A 19,059-nucleotide genomic window follows, 5' to 3' on the forward strand; every position below is an offset into this window, starting at 1 on the left:
GCACTTTACTGTGTTTGCCACCAGCGCGCGTGTCACCTTTCATGGCGTGTGTTTCATAAGACCGCTTACCGGAATGTTCCAAGCCCGCGCATTGACGAACCATTTAACTCTTTCCTTACCACGCCACTAGGCATCGTTCACCGGTGAACGATGATTTCACGCTGCTATTTTTCAACAACCGCCGTGCGCTTCGACATGAAGCGCCATCTAGACGATTGTACACACACTAGAATTGCTGTTTCTGCACGGTTCGCATTTTTACCGCGAGGCGGCGATTTTTAAAGGGCGCCCGCGTTCAAAGGTTGAAGCGCACGTGAGCCGCGCGATGGTGTTGACATCCGAAACGACGCGCGCTCGGAAAAAAGCAATTTCGCTCGATGCCGGCGCTTCGACGAGCAATCTTTTAGACTTCTCGAGCAGTGATGAATCAGACAACGATGTGGTGACGTCGGATTTCAGCTCCGATGAAGAAATTTCACCAGATCAGCCGGAAACGTCAGCTGTTAGTCGCGAGCAAGTTTCGTTTTCACTTTCGCTTTTGTTTGTAGTGTTCTGGAGCCGGCTGACTTGCTCTGTATGTGTCCCACATATTATTATTATTATCTTTAGCGTGTCTACTTCACTTGGGCATGTCGTGGTGCCTCCAGCACAAAGACGCGTGGACTTCCGACCCCAGAGGGACGCGCGCATCTGGGTATCGACCTCGACATGACGCTCCGCAGTAACTCGCATCGGCTGACGAGAGCGCTGGATTTTTTCCGCCTCTTCTTCACGGCGGAGGTATGCTTTTCAAGTATGCGTGGGCCCACATACTTGAAAAGCCGAGATACAGTGAGAAAGACGGATCGTGGAAGGAGGTGACGCCAGAGGAGATGGTGAAGTTTATTGGACTCTCGATGTACATGGGGATATTAGAACTTCCGCGTCTAAATTTGTACTGGAGTACGACTAAATTGCTTTCGGGACTTCTTCCGCCAAAAATCATGGCAAGGCAGCGTTTTACCGCGCTCCTGGCCACGCTGCATGTTTCGGATCCCGAAACGAACGGCGAACGAACTGTTTTGGTGCCTGGCACACTGATCTCCTTGAGTGAACAATTTATAGCTCGAGAAGTTCTTGAGCTAAAACTTTCGTTTTTTCACTCCTACTCCACTACGCTGTTTTAAATATTTTGCATCTCTCATAATTTTTCCATAATTTTTTACTCTGAAGATATAAGTCTAATATTATGACGTTTGTTGTGAACGTACTTAATTATTTGTGTTTGTCAATTTTTGTTATATATTTATATCTGCCATTTCTTTCGTCGAATGTACCTTTCAAACTCTACATTTAGTACTTGCATTTTGGTATGTAATATTGTGCTGTAAAATTTTATTTCTTGAAAAAAAAAATCTTGGCTAGGACCAACTCAGAACTTCACTATTTCGCTATGCATCAAGTAATTTTTTTGTAACTCAAAGACAGCTTTATCGATTTTAGCCATTTCTCTAAATAATGTTGCCCTGTGATTAATAAACATTTTGTATATTTCGGAATTTCTCAAAAAAATGTTTTGTTGGAGATGTGGCTTCCTTCCTAAAAATTTTTTTGAAAAATTTTGATTTTTTTTTTGTATAGGAATTTTCTTGGCCAAATAAGTTTTTTCTATTGTTTTAAGATAAACAGCATTGAAAAGTACGTTCATTTGTCTTTATTTTGATGTATTGCATGGCACTGTAAACCTAGTAGCAACGGCACAGAAAATTCCTAGTTGCAACATACAAAAATAGGCCAATTTCCCCGTGGTAAGGAAAGAGTTAAGTAGCGCGTCCTCCACGTCTGCGTAGGTGGCCCTCCGCAGACGCTTTCTGTCAGTCGAGTTGGCATCGGCACTGATGATCTTGTCCTTGTTTTTCAGGATCGTCGATATGGTTGACTTGCACACGCCGTACTTTTTAACCAACTTGCAGTTTTTCACACCTTGAGACAGCTCTGTTAAAATGGCTCGCTTGGTAGCAATGTCCAGTGCTTTTAGCTTCGTGCCACCATCCGCCATTCTGACCGCACGTGTGATAAGATAAGCAAGCACGCGTGTAACTTCTCTGGGCTCGTTTCTAGCCAAAAAAAGCCGGATGCAGCAGCGTTGCGAAGCGGTGGAGACTGGTGAAGGAGCTGCGGGGGAGGGTAGTTCGGGTAGCTTGCTTGGGAGAGTAGCCGGTGCCGGCTGTGCGCGTGTCGGAAAAATTTAGGGCCCGTTCACGCTCAATCAGCATGCACGCGGAATGAATCGCGAATTGTCGAAATGGGTGGGGATGCGGGACAAAGGACGGAGGGGTGCATAACAAAACAACGGTCACGGCAGCAAAGGCAGGGTCCGCGTTTAACAATAGGAAAGTGGTGTCCTGGGAAGTCGCTCGCAGTAACCGATCGGCAGGGCTCAGAGACGTTTGTTGTAAGTGCGATTTTGCGCTATAGAGATAATGTATATTTCCACGGTCACGCAGACATCGTTTGTTTTAAGCGAAAGTTCATTTTAAGTGGGGCCATTATATGTGGGCTCGACTGTATATGTAGTGGCTGTGCAACTTTATAGTGCCCGTTTTCTCAGAAGTGTGTTTTGACCCTACTGTCCCGCTTGCGGAAAGTGTAGCACGACTATGGCTAGATGGATTTTCATGAGATCTGTTGCATTGTATTCCCTTGCCAATTCTCTGCGCTGTGACATTCCTATATTTTTTCATTACTCTCTCATTTTTTTACTCTTTAGCTAATTTGACATGGCAATAACGAATGCATTATGCAAACATGGGTGTAATGTTCCATGCAAAAAAAATTGGAGTAATAAAAATATTTGGAGAATGTCACAGCATGAACCATTCCTATGGCCAATATATAAGGGCAACTTTGGGCTTTTACAATGTTTTGTTGTCACTCCAGGCTTTCTGCAGGTTTGGTACAACAATGATGCAAGTAAAAATTTATAATGTCAAAACTACTGGAGATATTTTAATGAAAGTTCGTAAATAATCATTCAATGCACTTCCCAATAAGCATGCCAAATTTCATTGCTCTATTACAATAACAAAGAATTTCAGCTCCGATCCCCACCTCCCCCCTTATAGCCACTCAATAAAGTAAGCAGTACAATTCCAATAGCACAGGCTGTAGGGAAGGAAGGTACAATCACTCCAATGCATGTTTGCAAAAGGAGCATTTGGGCTTAAGGGCTACAGTTGAACACCGCTACAACTAAATTTTCTGCCACAACAAAAAAATTTTCGGTTACTCACTTGTCGCCCATAGAAAACAATGAATAAATATCTCGTCACATTGGATAGTTTCCCTGGGTACTTGCGCTTCAATGAAGTTTTCGCAAGTGCTACCACATAAGGAAAAGGTGCTTGCCCGGGATTGCCACAGAATTCCGATGGCAACTCGGCACTTTCTCGTTGACTCGTGGCTTCCAGAGCAACACTGCCGAATCTCGTGTCTGTCTGAGACACGCTTTTTGCTACCACTTGCCCATCCCGATAAATTTTTCGCCACCGAGATGCTCGGTGACGGATTGTCTGTCCACCGCGAGGCAGCCGGTGGGTTTGATGCCCGTGTGGGCTGTGGTAGAATTTTATTCAAAAACTCCCGCCAAGTTTCTGACATTGCACTCAGAACAAAACTACTACTAGTTGTCGCAAGTCCTGTGATTATGGATGACGACCACGGCATTCTGAAGACACACACGTGGCCAACACCTAGTCCTAGTGAAGCTATGTTCTGCCGTAACTGCTGCAGACAAAACCACGATAGATGCGGTCATAGATAGCAAGTGACGCAGTTCTGAAGGCACGTGCACACTGGGCACGCACAGAATAAAAATGAAACTATTGTTTGCCATAACCACTGCCCATGAAACTGTGGCGGTACCACAGTCACTGTCATCGCGATCATCAGTAGTGACTACGCAGCTCCAAATGTATGCGGCTAACACGGCGGCGGATTAAAGGCAATAAAATCATAAAAAGGCACAAAGCGTTTTTGCCTTCTTGTCGTTCGCTTAGGAGCAGTGGTGCGGATTTCAGCACTTAGTTTTGCATTGGCCTCAAGCAAAACTATGATATGCGCGTTCACAACGCTCCGTGCTCGGCGTGCTCCTTGTGTAGTCTGAATGCTGTATTTTCATGAGTAAAATCATAGCTTGACATCGACTCACTTGTAAATGTTCAGCATACGGTAACTTTTGTTCAAATGAGTTTAGATCGTCTATTGTTTCCTTGCATAGAGTTCTGATTCCCTATTACCATATTTACTCGAATCTAGGCCGGCCCAGATTCTAAGCCGACCCTCGAAATTCGCAAGGCCAGAAAAAAAAAACTTCATCTTTCTACTCGAATCTTAAGCCAACCACCCCCCCCCCCCCCCCACACACACACACACTTTTGCACATTGTTTAAAAAAAAAAAAAAACGGCTTAGATTTGAGTAAATATGGTATTGTGACATGGCAATTTATTTGTAACTCTCTGTTTGGGAAAAATCTCGCACGTTAAAAGGCACATGAAATGTCCAATATTTTGAAAACTACCTATTGTACTGCAAGAATAATTACATTTATAAACCATAACACGTACATACATTAACTCACCAAGTTTGAACAAAACTAATCAAGAATTAAAAAAAAAAGTTTTTAAGCGCAGCATTCCCCGTTAATTAATAATGTGGCATAGGAACATTCTAATAAGTGAGCATTTCACCATAGAAGATAAAATGTCATCGTGCGGTGGCTGTTCAGTGTTATATCGGGTATGTTGTTAAAACTGGTATTGTTATAAGCAAGTTCAGCCTTGTTGAAGAGTTCTCACGAATCAGTTGCCGGTGTCCTTCAAAGAATTGCTTTTTGTCTACTGTGATCTTTTCTGCATCTCTGTGAAGAGTAAAAAGTCACCGCACTGGGTGCCAACATTTGTCAAGTGGGCACTCTCTCAATACATCCAAGTCTTGCATGTGACGTGTAGAGTAGAAGGGAGTGACCAGCAGTCTCATCAGAGTGTGCATTTTCTTTTGCTGTGTTGCAGGAAAGTCCTCAACTCCTGGTTCTGCTGGCAAGGGCCAGGCCAAAAAACGAAAGACTGCAACTCCCAAGGCAGAGAAGAAGGTGTGCTACTTTTTTTTTTTTTTTGCTAGGGTATTACAGGGATAATAATCAATAATAGATGGCCGAGGGGTAACGAATGTAAAGGTTTTGTTCCATAGGAGCATTTACGGAATGAAAAAGGAAACGTTATGTGTGCACTCTGTTCCGTCGATTTAGCATCATGGAGGTTGTTTGGCATTCATAAACTGTTATCAGCAGGTTGAATGACAATTTTTGCGGCAATCGGTTCTTCAGGCAATAAACTTTGATACTAAGGTCATTTGATGATTACTTGCTAAAGTGGTTCGGATCCCCTTTAAGCACTTAATCGCATTCATATGCAGCTAATAAAATGGTTCCATGCTATTTATTGGTGGTTTAGTGCAGTGCATTACTAAGAAGTCTGGTTTTGCAGGGGAAAACATCTCGAAAACGGCTTACTGACGATGATGAATCTGAGGTCGAGTCTGAGGTAAGCCGGCACACTGTTCTTCCTTTTTGCAATTTGGAGTCCGCCTGCAGTGATGCGTTCTTTTTAATTTTGCTGCTCCAATACTGGCTCTGTAAAAGCCACACTTTCTCAGCAGGCCTGCTCTTGGCACCTCTGAGTCAGAACCAGAAGATTTATTTTTCGCTGTTTCATAATGCTCCGTCACCTGATCTGATCGTAATGCACCTTATCTGGTTGGAGGAGGAAAAGCAGCAGCTCTGCTGAGCTTTCCAGGCAGTTGATTGCATGGTAAGTAATTCATCATAGAAGAAGGTAAGGCGTACAAACACTGACACAAGAGAAGAGGAGAAGACAACACAAATCACCGACTATCGACTGAAAAGGCGCACTGCGGTGGGAAAAAAAGGATGTACAAAAGCTTATGTGCGTATGCGCAGTAATGGTAGCACCACCTGTCAATCAGGACTACATGCGGGCTTCTACGTGAGAGATAACTGTCTAGGCATTTCAGTTGTTGTTTCAGCACCACTTCTTTCTTTACATTGTCAAGAGTGTAAATTCATGCCTAAATTCGATGGAATGTGCAGTGTTGTGCAGGCACAAAAAATTAAATGCATCTACTTGACGAGGCCTGGCATATCAACAGTAGTGGACGTGCATGTGTGAGCCAGCCTTCCATAAACTTGCACGGAGAAATGAAATACACTCAAACCTCGATATAACGAACACGGATATAACGAATTATCGGTTAAAACGAAGTAAATGAAGAACAGTTTTGCCATATGTACAGTGTTACAAATATACTTTTATAACGAATTTTCGGATATAAAGAACTCATTTTCGTGTCAGATGCGACTTTGTTATAATGAGGTTTGAGTGTACCTAAAAAGCTATCTTTTGCACAGAATCCCACGTGTGCGGTATTTACAGGCGGTACTGCCATACCTGCGCATGTGCAAATAAGTTTTTATGTCCGCTTTCTTTCCCGCTGCAGTGCACCCTCTCAGTTGACTGTCTGTGTTTGTGTTGTGTTGTTCTCCTCTCTTGCGTGCCTTACATTCTTTTCTGATGAAATCTTACCGACTAGCACAGTTTTCCATTGTTCTGAGCTTGGTTCACAGTAATTCATTCTGGTATGTGTTTCCATCTGCTGCTCAATTTTCAAAGTGTGTGTGTTAGCAGTCAGGATAAGCAGAGGCTGGCAGATGACTTCTTCTCTCTTTTTTTTATGTTTGAAGGACTCTGCGCCAAGCGAGGAGGAGGAAGAGGAGGAGGAGGAGCCAGCCAAGAAGGCCAGGAAGAGCACCACTCCGGCCAAGCGGAGGAGAGCAGCGAAGAAGAAAGAGGAGTCTGACGAAGACGAGTCCGACAAGAAGGACGAGTCGGACGACTCAGATGAAAAAGACGAGGACGATGAGAAGGACAAATCCAATGACAAGGACGAGTCTGATGATGAAAAAGAGGACTCCCCACAGAAGAACAACACTGACAAGCAAAATGAATCTGAGGAAGAAGACAAAGAGCCCGAAAAGAAGGTCGAAACCCCAAAGAAGGTAGAGACGAACAAGAAGGCTGAGAAAAAAGCCGAGTCTGCCAAGAAGGCCGAGCCTGTAAAGAAGGCGGAGACTGCAAAAAAGACCGAGCCCGCGAAGAAGACCGAGCCCGCAAAGAAAGCCACTCCTGCCAAGAAGGGTCGGAAGAAGCAAGGTGAGCGCTATTGTGACACTTCACTTTTCGTGTTGTGAACCTTGCAGTTTAGTTTCTTCAGTTTGACTTGGGTGTAAATGAGTTTTAAGAGGGCCCTAAATAGAGACGGTTATTCTTTCAGAGCTCTATTGCCACTAATATTGCCATCATAGGTTAGTTATTGGAAGAGGAAATGAATTTTGTACCTAACTTAAGCACGTTCACGTCGGTGTGACATCAGGTATTTTAAAGACTTTTTGAGTATTTTGGATAGATGGGTTCAGTGAAATTCTCTGAAGCTTGCTATGTCAAGACTTTGGGCCCCTAGGACGTAGTATAAATAATGTTTAGCGACAAATCATTACGTAGGGCCCGCATACGTGCATACTCTCCCCAATTCGCTCGGGAGGCTCCTTAATTCTGAGCAGTCCTCCCGATTGTACGGGCACAGTCACAAATCCCCTGAAAAACAGTGCTAGCGACACCGTGAAAAGAAAATAACATTAATTAAGAACTTCAGTTCTAAAATTTTCTTATCGCGTGCGGCACCCTTAAGTGACTTTCGCCACAGGACACTGGTGTCATGTGAAAAAACGCATTTGCATTGGCAAGGCGCGACTAGATGACAGCAGATTTTGGTGATCATAGGGCTCTTTTCAAGTACCGCAGGAGGGCTCGTGTGGCTTTCTGGGCTGATATGCTACGCGCTCTCTCTTTTACTCCTCTTTTCCCCCTCCCCATGTGTAGGGTAGCAAACTGGACACATTGTCTAGTTAACCTCGCTGCCTTTCCTACATTCCTTTTCTCTCTCTCTCTTGGTGATCATGCATATATTTTCATTAATTGAGCTATCTTGAAACACCGCTTATCTGAGAATTTTTTTCTGGTTTTTACTAGGGCTGTGCGAATATTCAAACTTTCGAATCTTTTTTTAATAGTGTTTGCTGTTCAGGGGGTTTGAGTCACACTGGATTTTGTCTATTTGAAGTATTCGAACATCTAGAAGATAAATACAGTCAATGTCCGATTTTTCGGACTCTCTAGGGACCACGAAATCGTCCAAAAAATTGGGCAGTCTGAAAAAACGAATTCATGCTTTTTTATTCCGCCCAAGCGGTCAAATCACCACAGCCACGTCCAAAATAGCGTTAATGCCTCTCAGTAAACTTATCAGGCATTTTGGTGTGCACCCAGGCTCTCAGCACCTGCTGCGAACCCCGCTTAACTACGTATCAACCGCCAATTGCAAATTTGGGTCTTGTGATGAACGCCGCTGATACCAGCTAAGCGCAGAATATACCGCTCTCTTGCATGGAGCGTTTTGAAGTGTTGATGCGCAGGGCCGTACCCAGAAATTTTTTTCAGGGGGTGTTTGTGTGTAGAACGCCTAACTTTGGCAACTAGCGGTTGCTGTGCAGGCGTGGTATTTTAGTGTCGTTCGAAAGGTTAAAACAGGCAAAAAATTTCGGGGGGTGTCAGAACCCCCTCAACCCCCCCCCCTCCCTCTTAGCTACGGCCCTGATGATGCGGAACACAGAGACTGGGACGGAAGAGCGGACGACTCGTCTGGCTTTCCACACATTTTCCCCGATGCGTGTGCGCACGTAAACGGTGCGCGCACGCATTGCCAAATCTCTGTCGATATGCAACATTTGCTGTTGGGTGTGTCCAGATAAGATCGAACACGAGGTCCCGGTCACCATTTCCGATTTTGATGAAATTTACTGTAGGTCTAGGCATTACACCCAGAACAATGCAGGGGTGGAAGTGCTGCGCCATTTGCGCCACGCTGCGCCACTCGTCTTCTGCTGCGCCATCCTGCTCCAAAACGCATTATTGCGCCGAAACTGCTCCCAAGCGGTCTTTTGTGCACGGCTTTCGCGATGGGCTCTGGTGCGCTGCCGGAACCGATCACCGAGGCTACGCTTGGTGCCTTCCTGTGCCGCTGTCATCCGTGTCATGGCGCGCCTATGCGAGCTTATATCATCATCACATCACATAGCGCGCTCTCGTGACGTTGTCGAAGGCGCAAAAAAGCTAGCGAGCCTGTACAGGAGCTAGCTACAAGAAAGCAACGTTTTTAGATTCAAGAAAGTGAGTTGTGCGGCCATATTTCGATGGCGCCGGTGGCAACGGAGTTTTTTGGCGCGCTGCGCGCACGAGGCGGTTGATGTCATCGTGGCCTGGGATTGCGAACATGAATAAAAGTGTGACGCTTCATATGATGTCGAAAAGGTTCTATTTACTGCGAATATTTAATTTGATGTGAGGCCATGAGGATAGTGCGAACAGCTGCCGCGGACGTAAACGCGCGACCATTATTTAGAAACTTTGCATTAAGGAAACTGCTGTATAGCTGAGTGTGTAATATGGATTTTGTGTCATAAGTCTGCGTGAGAAAGAAAAATGTTTTATCCGTTTGCGGTCAATGAAGCCACTACCAACCGCGAAACCACTCACAAGGCTTCGGTTTGTGCAAGTCGGTTGGACGATTTCCGAAACTCATTTTCTTTAGTGAGAGCGTGCCATGTGGAGAATTTTTTGCATTGCACGCAAGCCCTTAGACGTTATAAATGCAGCATGTAAACGCGTTTGTGCAGCGACGAGCTTAGTCTCGCCAGTGCGATCGGTCGCGTTGTTCGATTTTTGCTCGTCAGAACCTGCGCTCGGCTCGTGGTTTAGTACGCTGTAGCTCGTACCATTCACTCACCGCCGTTGCTGTGTGTGGTTTGGTACATGAGGTGGCGAGTGAAGAAATATAGAAAAAAGAATAAGATAGACACTTGGAACGCTTATTACTCAGACGAATGTGAGGTAGTATGAAAACAGAACCACGCGATACAAATTGTGGGCTTGCGACATCTAGTATCATCGCACCTCATGTACCATATTTGCGTGCATATAACCGACACCAATAATTTACAAATCTTGGAAGGGAACTTACAGGGAAAAGGTGGAACCGCATGGCGCAGTTTTTGGCGCGATTTACGCGCGTTTGGAGGGACGCGCGTGTTTTTTGACGAACGCCTTCGCGAAATCGCGCTGTTGCGTCCCGAATGGCATGATTTCATGCGCGACTCATGCGTGGTCGGAGAGTCGCGTGCGTCATTTTGACGAGCGCCATCTCAAAATCGTGCCGCCGCGTCTTCCTACTCGGAAACGCCTCGCGCGGCGCGTCGCTCGCTCGTCCGACAAGCGGAGTTTAAGGTGCAGACGCTCGTTTGCTTGGTTTCTTCCAGTGCCTCCAGACGGCGCTGATCTCCGCGCATTTCGAAGGAACAATTTGAAGCCGGCGTAGGCTTTTGACGAAAATGTAGCAACCCGGCAAACGCGGCGCGAAAACGCCGCTGCTGAAAAGCGTTCATTCCCATGAACGTTTTTCATTTGTCAGTCTAGTCAAGTGTAGCTATTCAAAACATCGCTTATCTCGTTTTTCTGAGTCATTGCTCTATCACAGCTGTAATGTTTTAAAGATAACACGTACGCGCGCGTACATATATATATATATATATTTATAGTTGAAGAAATGAAGGAGCACACTTACGAAAATTGCGTATTTTTACTCATTTACGTTTTGGCCGTGGCACGGCCTTCGTCAGAATGCGTCATTCTGACGAAGGCCGTGCCATGGCAGAAACGTAAATGAGTAAAAATATGCAATTTTCGTAAGTGTGCTCCTTCATTTCTTCAACTACATGTGAACCGGACCTTCAGAACTTTCTTTTGAATTATATATATATATAATCTCATATGTGTTAAGTGTGGTTGGTTCATCAGTATTGTATGTTTTCTAAAATCGTTGGAACTTCTAATGTTTACCAGAAATAAAAACAATTAAACAACAGTCATGTTTGACCCTAGAATTCTGCTCCAAAACTAACTTGCATTGCTCCAAAACACACATTTTGGTGCTCCAAAGCTGCTCCAAAACAGCATTATGCCTGCTCCCTGAGCTGCTCCAAAACACTCAAGCCCGCTTCCACCCCTGACAATGGTACAGTATAGACCGCTTATAACGTAAGTCGCCGGAGTCGCGAATATCCGCACTATAAGCGGTACCGCACTATAACCAAAACAACCTTCTTCAAAGGCTGCACTTGCGCGAAACGTGTTGAGCATGTAGCCTCGCGTGTCCGATAATCGACATATGCGATTTGGGGCGCTTACAACCACTTAAATGTCCGAATGTTCAAAAATTAACCGCCAAAGACCTGCATTGCCAACGAAATGAACACGGGGAAAAAAAGCAAACAAAACAAACTGCCATCGCGGAAATTCGCCGACTACGTTTCAGGCCACCTCGAGGTATGCGCATTACACAAAACCATGTCGAATCGCGACCGAAATTTCACGTGCTGAGCGGTACCGATCGTTCGATTTCACGGGCGCGCACGCGATGTCCAAGACATTGCAATCGAATCCGGAACCACAATTCGAGAGTTGCATGTGCCAACCATGCCCTCGTTTTCATTAACTATATGATTCTCTTCCCTTCAAGTGCAGCCATCGCAAAAAGTTTCGTTGATTCCGCACCAAACCGCAACTTTTATCGTCCGCGACCGCTACCGAAAAGCAACCAACGCTGATTAGGCCTAGCGTGCCGTTCAGCATGTTGTCGTGGGAAGTTTGTCCAAGAAAACATGAAGGTCGGACGTCGAAAAGATCGCACTCAAGCACTAACTTAAGAACAGCGCGCGTGATACGAAGTTTGTGTTCGCGGCCAGGAGATCAACGGCGACAAAAGCCCGCCAAGCTCGTTTAAGTCCGCGCACTGGCAGAAAAGGCGAAAGCTCGCGTCATGAAGCCGCAAAACTTTTCAATTTGCGGACGAGGTCGCAAACGCGATATCTGTAGCAAGTGTGATAACGACGACGCTTTTCCCGACAGGAAACTTACTTTAAAGCGCACTTGATGAGGACGCGATCGTACGTTCCACGCGTTACGCGCTGCCGGCAAGCGGCCGCGGAGCCTTGCCGCCTTGCCGCCGCCGGTGCAAAGGCTACTCCGTCGCCTAGGCAACCACCATCTTTCCCCACTCGGCGAGCCCGCACAGCGCTGCCGCGGTCTTTTTCCTCCCTCCGCCCCTCGTTCGTTCACTGTGCGTGCCCTCGCCCGTCGTAACGACCTCGTCGCTCCCTCCCCAGCGGCGTACCTCCTTTGAGAACCGCACTCGCTACCGCGTTTGTCAGAAATATTTTCCCGCAACCGCATTATAAGCGGTATTTCATCTTGGGGGACTGCACAATAAGCGGTATGCGTATACATGCGGTTCTATGGGAGGGTGAACGGGAGTCGAAAAAGACCGCATTATAACCGGTCCTGCACTATATGCGGTTACGTTATAAGTGGTCTGCACTGTATTGCAGTTATTTTTGTGAAAAAAAAATTTTGTTGGCCAGAAAAAAAAAATACAAATTTTGGCCGCAAAGAACACTTTTCCGGCAATTTTGCGATTTTTGAATTTTGAGCGCACCTAGGGAAAAAGCGGTGTACTTCTTCGTCGCAATATTTATTCCCCTTTAGAACAAGTGAAATACAATCTTACGAGTCTATTATTTCCTTTGCTTGTCGAAGCACTTTTGAAGAAAAAAATCACAAACTTGCCAAATTGCACAAAATACCTGTATTTCAGGAATTTATTGTTGCAAGCAAGTTAAAGTGAGGATAATAAAAATCGGTACATATTAACTTTGATACTTTCGCTCTCTTTTAAAATAACTTGCGTGGTTTTATCGCGCTCCGTTTTACTCAATAATAGGGCTCAAACGTAAGTAATTTACCAAAAACGCCGAACTTTGAAAATAATTTTCTCAAAAAGGCCATTTTTAATTTTTTAAAAAATCCCTCTGATTGAAGTCAAAGATGTTATCTACCATTCTGCAGAAAAAAACGTTGCATTATTTTGGTTGCTATCAAGTTATAGTGCGTCAAATGAGACCATGCCATCCTAGCAGCCACGTCGCTCGTTATGTGCTGAAACTCGGATATAAGTTGTTAAAAATACTTGTACGTGACATAATCACAAATCAGCAGCTCAACACCAATAAACGCGCAGCCAGGTGTCATCGTTCAGCAAGCTTTGTCACGCGATCAGCCGCTTGACAAACCCGCAGCAGCGGCCGCTCGATGCTGCGGGTTTCAAGTGAGCCTTCAAGTGAGCGACAGCTCGTGCTCACGTGCCCGGTCGTTGACACACCGGCTCGTTTGTCCGATATAGGACTTCCCGCAGCTCAGTGGCAACTCATACACGACCGCCTCCGCACAATCCCTGGGTGATTCCACGAGAGATGGAACATGCCTGTCCGGTCACAATATTTGTTTTGCCTGGGTTTTTTATATGTTATGTGGGCACATTCAAAGTGCATGGAACTGAAAATTTTATTTCCAAGAAACGCTCCCAGCACGCAAAAAAAATATTTGAAGGTGGTGGCGCGGGCCTCCTGTTTTTGCTCACTGCAATGTTTTCAGATTTCACGGCCGAATTTAGCGCGAACTATAAATGATGTGTCGAAATTTTTTTTGCTGGTTTTAATACGCATTACTGTAAATTACGTCCATGCTTTTTTTATGCCGTCCTCAAAAAGAAGAAAATGTGAAAAAATGGCAAACACGGCCGAAATAAAAAAAGGGTCCTAGGTTTGAGGCGCCTTGGCGCCTTTGCTATTTCAAACAGAAACCTGAAAACAATGTCAAATATAGAAAAGAGCCTTTGCAACATTTATACGGAAGATCATTTTCCTGCGGGCAGCACAAAAACAGGAAAAAAATAGTTAAAAAGAGAGTTTTTTTTAAAAAGTACATTTTCAAAAAAATTTTAAAAAAAACTCCGGTCTCAATTTTGACGACAATTTTTTATCGAAGAGCGCTTATGTCAGTGAACACACGGTTTTAATATCATATGTCCTCATTTGCTTTGTTTACGAGATATAACTGGCCAAAATGACCCTTACTGTGTGTGCTCACTTCAGTGCGACCGATGGTTGTTATTAGCTTGCATTGTGCGTAAATCCCAGTTTTAATTATTCTGTTTCAGCAAAACCTTGCTCTGGTGGCTTTTCGTCAAGAAAAATGTGTTCTCAGATTTTATTTGTGTCTAGCGTGTGCAAAAGTGGGCTGCTGCCGCCATCTAAATGGCTAACGTGTAAACAGTTTGCAGCCTACAACCTCGCCTACAATCATCAGAGAAAAGATGGGCATGTCTGTTCAAGATATCAATCGCTTCTTCTTCCTGAAGAAATATCTGGTCTACCTCATCGCGGTTAGATGTAGACAGGTTTTCCTTGAGGAGCGTAAAGCAATGCAAGCAGACTTCGCAAGTGTCGCGAAGATCCTCAGCCTATGACAGCAGCTTCTGGAGGCATAGGCAACAACAAAAAGAGCAAAGAAAAAAATTTGCGCAACGAAAATGTTTTCCTCAGCAATCTTCTTTTTGTGAACGCGTAAATAATCGGCACAGAATAATCAGACGTAGCCATGGGGCGCGCGCATCGCGTGTAGCGAACAGCTAGACCTAGAGCAAGCCGAAACGTTTATACTGAACGGCGCCGCACAAATTATCTCACATCTGCGCAGCTGTCATGAATGCGTTTCCAGAGCTGCTCACGGTTTAACATTTTATGACTAAGGGTGTCTAAGCGCTTTGGGCTGTAATAATTAATTTGTAGGCCACACTTATTGTCAAAACTAAGGGTAATGTCCGTCTGGCGCCACCAATGACTTCTGCTGTCCTCGACGTGAAAAAGCACTTTAGTAAAGTGGCAACAAAACGTCATCAATTGGGCAGCTTCGGCCACTCATGGCTTAATCATGCCGCACCGCACGTTTTCTGGCTGTTGAAATGCTGAGGTAAAGGTCGAGATGATACAGGAAGACGTTATCTGCGACGCCGAAAACATGTGATAGCGGGAAGTGAAATAAACGGCTCAGAAATGATTGAGCTAACTTTTTACAAATGTTGTTTAGGCACAGTGTGCGTCGAATGGGGAAGATGGTTAGAGCGTACAATGCACGTAATGGAACGGAAGCAAGCAGGCAGTGAGAAAACAACTGCAGAACAGCGCGCCTGCTGATTGTGGCATTCAGTTACAGATTAAGTTGGCCTTCGCTGCATACAGATGCTTTATTCTGTGTGCAAGGAGAGTTTTGAAAAAGTGACCTAAACCATGTGTTCGCGGTGTCTCGCGTGCTTCTGATTAGCGAATACTGGCGGGGTAAGTTGAGGTTGTAAGCTGCAAACTGCGTACGCGTTAGGCCTTTAGAGAGCGGCAGCAGACCACCCCCGCACACGCTAGAAACAATTAGTTTGAGAATACATTTTTCTTGACGACAAGACACCAGAGCAAAGTTTTACTGCAGGAAAATAATTAAAACTAGATTTACGTGCAATGCAAGCTGATGACAACTATCAATCTCACTGAAGTGAGCACACACAGCAAGGGTAATTTTGGCCCGTTAAATCTCGTGAACAAAGCAAATGAGGACATACATATTAACACGGTGTTTTCACTGACATAAGCGCTCTTCGATAAAAAAACGTCGTCAAAATTGAGGCCTGAGTTTTTTTTTTTTTTTTTGAAAATGTACTTTTTTGAAAAAAACTCACTTCTTTAACTATTTTCTTCTTATTTTGCACTGCCTGTAGGAAAACGATCTTCCGCATAAATGTTGCAAAGGCTCCTTGAAATACTTGACACTTTTTTGAAGTTTTGATTTGTTTTTTTGATTTGGACCAGGTTTGCCATTTTTTTTCACATTTTTCTTTTTTCCTTTTGAGGACGGTGTAAAAAAGCATGGACACAGTAATGCGTAATAAAACCAACAAAAAATTTTCGACACATCATTTATAGTTCGCGTTAAATTCGGCCGTGAAATCCGAAAACAGTGCAGTGAACAAAGACAGGAGGCCCGCGCCGCCACCTTCAAATATTTTTTTGGCACGCTGGGAGCGTTTCTTGAAAATAAAATTTTCGGTTCCGTGCACTTTGAATGTACCCACATAACATATAAAAACACAGGCAAAACAAAAATATTGACCGGACAGGCATGTTTGATCTCTCGTGGAATCACCCTTTAGAGGGCGGCAGCAGCCCACTTTCGCACACGCTAGAAGCAAATAAAATCTGAGAACACATTTTTCTTGACGAAAAGCCACCAGAGCAAGGTTTTGCTGAAGCAGAATAATTAAAACAGATTTACGCACAATGCAAGCTAATAACAACAATCAGTCGCACTGAAGTGAGCACACACAGTAAGGGTCATTTTGGCCAGTTATATCTCGTAAACAAAGCAAATGAGGACATATGATATTAAAACCGTGTGTTCACTGACATAAGCGCGCTTCGATAAAAAATTGTCGTCAAAATTGAGACCGGAGTTTTTTTATTTTATTTTTTGAAAATGTACTTTTTTGAAAAAACTCTTTTTAACTATCTTTTTCCTTTTTTTGCACTGCCCGCAGGAAAATGATCTTCCGTATAAATGTTGCAAAGGCTCTTTTCTATATTTGACATTTTTTTCAGGTATCTGTTTGTAATAGCAAAGGCCCCAAGGCGCCTCAAACTTAGGACCCTTTTTTTTATTTCGGCCGTGTTTGCCATTTTTTCACATTTTCTTCTTTTTGAGGACGGCATAAAAAAGCGTGGATGTAATTCACAGTAATGCGTATTAAAACCAGCAAAAAAAAATTTTGACACATCATTTATAGTTCGCGCTAAATTCGGCCGTGAAATCTGAAAACATTGCAGTGAGCAAAAACAGGAGGCCCGCGCCACCACCTTCAAATATTTTTTTGGCGTGCTGGGAGCGTTTCTTGGAAATAAAATTTTCAGTTCCATGCACTTTGAATGTGCCCACATAACATATAAAAAACCCAGGCAAAACAAATATTGTGACCGGACAGGCATGTTCCATCTCTCGTGGAATCACCCAGGGATTGTGCGGAGGCGGTCGTGGATGAGTTGCCACTGAGCTGCGGGAAGTCCTATATCGGACAAACGAGCCGGTGTGTCAACGACCGGGCATGTGAGCACGAGCTGTCGCTCACAAATGATCGGCGCACTGCGCGGAGTGCGACTGTGAGCCTCTTTTTACTGAACTAAAGGTACTGGGCCGCAGCAAAGACACCATGGCACGTGAGCTTCTGGAGGCATTTCACATCAAAAAGAAAGGCACCGATTGTGTTAGCCAAACGTCGGTATGCTTGCGGGGGAGTGAGTTTCAGTTGATTCAGCGGAATTTAGGATAACCTTTTTTAATAGTCTTTTTTCTCACTTGATGTGTGCGCAGGCGCGCTTGTGGTGTACTATGCTTTATAAACCTATGTTTTTTCCGAATAAAACCAGTTGCTGGTGAGCGCTCGTGTAGTCGTCTTGTCATCTTGTGTCCCGTCCATTTGCGCTCAATCTAATACAGTATTACATGCTTGGGGATCCTCTGCAACTTTTTTCTGTAATTTCGCTTCTGAGTACTAAAAAAATATTTGACAAATATTCGACAACTATTCGAAAAACATTCGATTCGATTCGCACTCACATTTTAATATTTGAATTTGCTTCGCACTCAACATTTCGCTATTTGCACAGCTCTAGTTTTTACCACTCTTGAGTTAATGGAACGTTACTGTACTGTACAATTCGCGATAAACGGCAGCGCACACCAGGTTAAGACAGATACACAAAACACGAAAAAAAAAAGGACGACACAAGCGCTGGAAGCGCTGTACTGTACAACTCCTGCATTCTTCCTGTCCTGTCCCAGATTTTTATTTGCCTTGATTTTCTGAGCGGCCTTTCTTCAATGTGTAGTAACTTGTTGGCTGTGATTCTTGTTTCGTTGTGAACACAAACCGAGCCTCGGCATGTGCTTCTAGGTTTGAGGTGTAGTTGGCCCTGCCTGTGAAAGCAGCGCACATGTGTCATTTCAAACCCTTACAGAGTCTGAGGACGAGGACGAAGCAGACGAGAAGCCTGCCACAGATGGCAAGGCATCTGCCAAGGCTACTGACTGTACAGAGCCCACGGTGAGCTTGATTTACTGAGCAGTAGCGATAAGGCAGAGGCAGAAGTGCGGTACTATATGCACCCCGCTGTGCCAATCTGCTTTTCCTGTGCTATAGTGCTCTAAAACGCATCATTGTGCTGAAAGGGCAGGAAAGAAGCACACCGTTATACACTGTGCTGTGTAAGGAAGTGCAGCTTCACTGCAATGTGTGCTGTGTCGTGAGGCGTGCATCGTCGCCAGCCCGTCATTGCAAATTATATCTTACTTCTTACTTTATATCTTACTTTATATCTTACTGCGAGTGTGCTTGCCATTCCTAAGGTTAGATGCCACCATGCCTTGTCAAAGAGGATAACAGGTGCTCAGCAGCCCAGGCACAAGCAAGAGAGGAGCTTCTGGCCTCTGACAACCTAACCAGCTTAGTAGATATGGCTCCCCATCCCCCACTAAGCACACTATTAATGTTTAGGTAAAAATAAACACTGGTATGCTTGTTGTGCGGATAAGCACGTTGTGGTTGTGCAGTGTGTATACTCTGTGCATGTGTGTGTGTGACTATATAAAGCCAGCATTACGGGGCCGTCAATGGTGTGGGTATTATGCTAGGATACATTTTTTTTTTCCTTGGTGCAACAAGGTGGGAGGGGGGTGTATTGCTGCTGTTTGTCAGTTGTGACTCCATCAAATTAGCTTGTACAAAACTCACCTTTCGAAGCTCCTAAGCTACACAAAAAAGTTCTAGCTGAAATGAAGGCCTTTCTTCACACGGGAGGATGATATTGTGCGCAGCATTACAGCTGAAGCTTCTGGAAGGT

The 19,059-nt window shown here is 44.5% G+C and overlaps 1 protein-coding gene across 3 annotated transcripts in view; it reads left to right on the forward strand.

The window, feature by feature from the left end:
* LOC119406839 (protein DEK) overlaps window positions 1-19,059 on the forward strand; it is a 58,787-nt gene that overhangs the window by 29,249 nt on the left and 10,479 nt on the right. For 2 of the 3 annotated variants that reach the window (XM_037673576.1, XM_037673577.2), the window contains exons 6-9: window positions 5,051-5,130; window positions 5,525-5,581; window positions 6,799-7,267; window positions 18,178-18,263. In XM_037673576.1, coding sequence (XP_037529504.1) covers window positions 5,051-5,130; window positions 5,525-5,581; window positions 6,799-7,267; window positions 18,178-18,263 — 692 coding nt within the window. Of the gene's footprint in view, window positions 1-5,050; window positions 5,131-5,524; window positions 5,597-6,798; window positions 7,268-18,177; window positions 18,264-19,059 lie in introns of all 3 variants that reach the window. The other variant, XM_049419923.1, reaches the window with a different exon arrangement.

This window comes from Rhipicephalus sanguineus, chromosome 10 (genome assembly GCF_013339695.2).
Source record: "Rhipicephalus sanguineus isolate Rsan-2018 chromosome 10, BIME_Rsan_1.4, whole genome shotgun sequence".
Classification (NCBI taxonomy): Eukaryota; Metazoa; Arthropoda; class Arachnida; order Ixodida; family Ixodidae; genus Rhipicephalus; species Rhipicephalus sanguineus.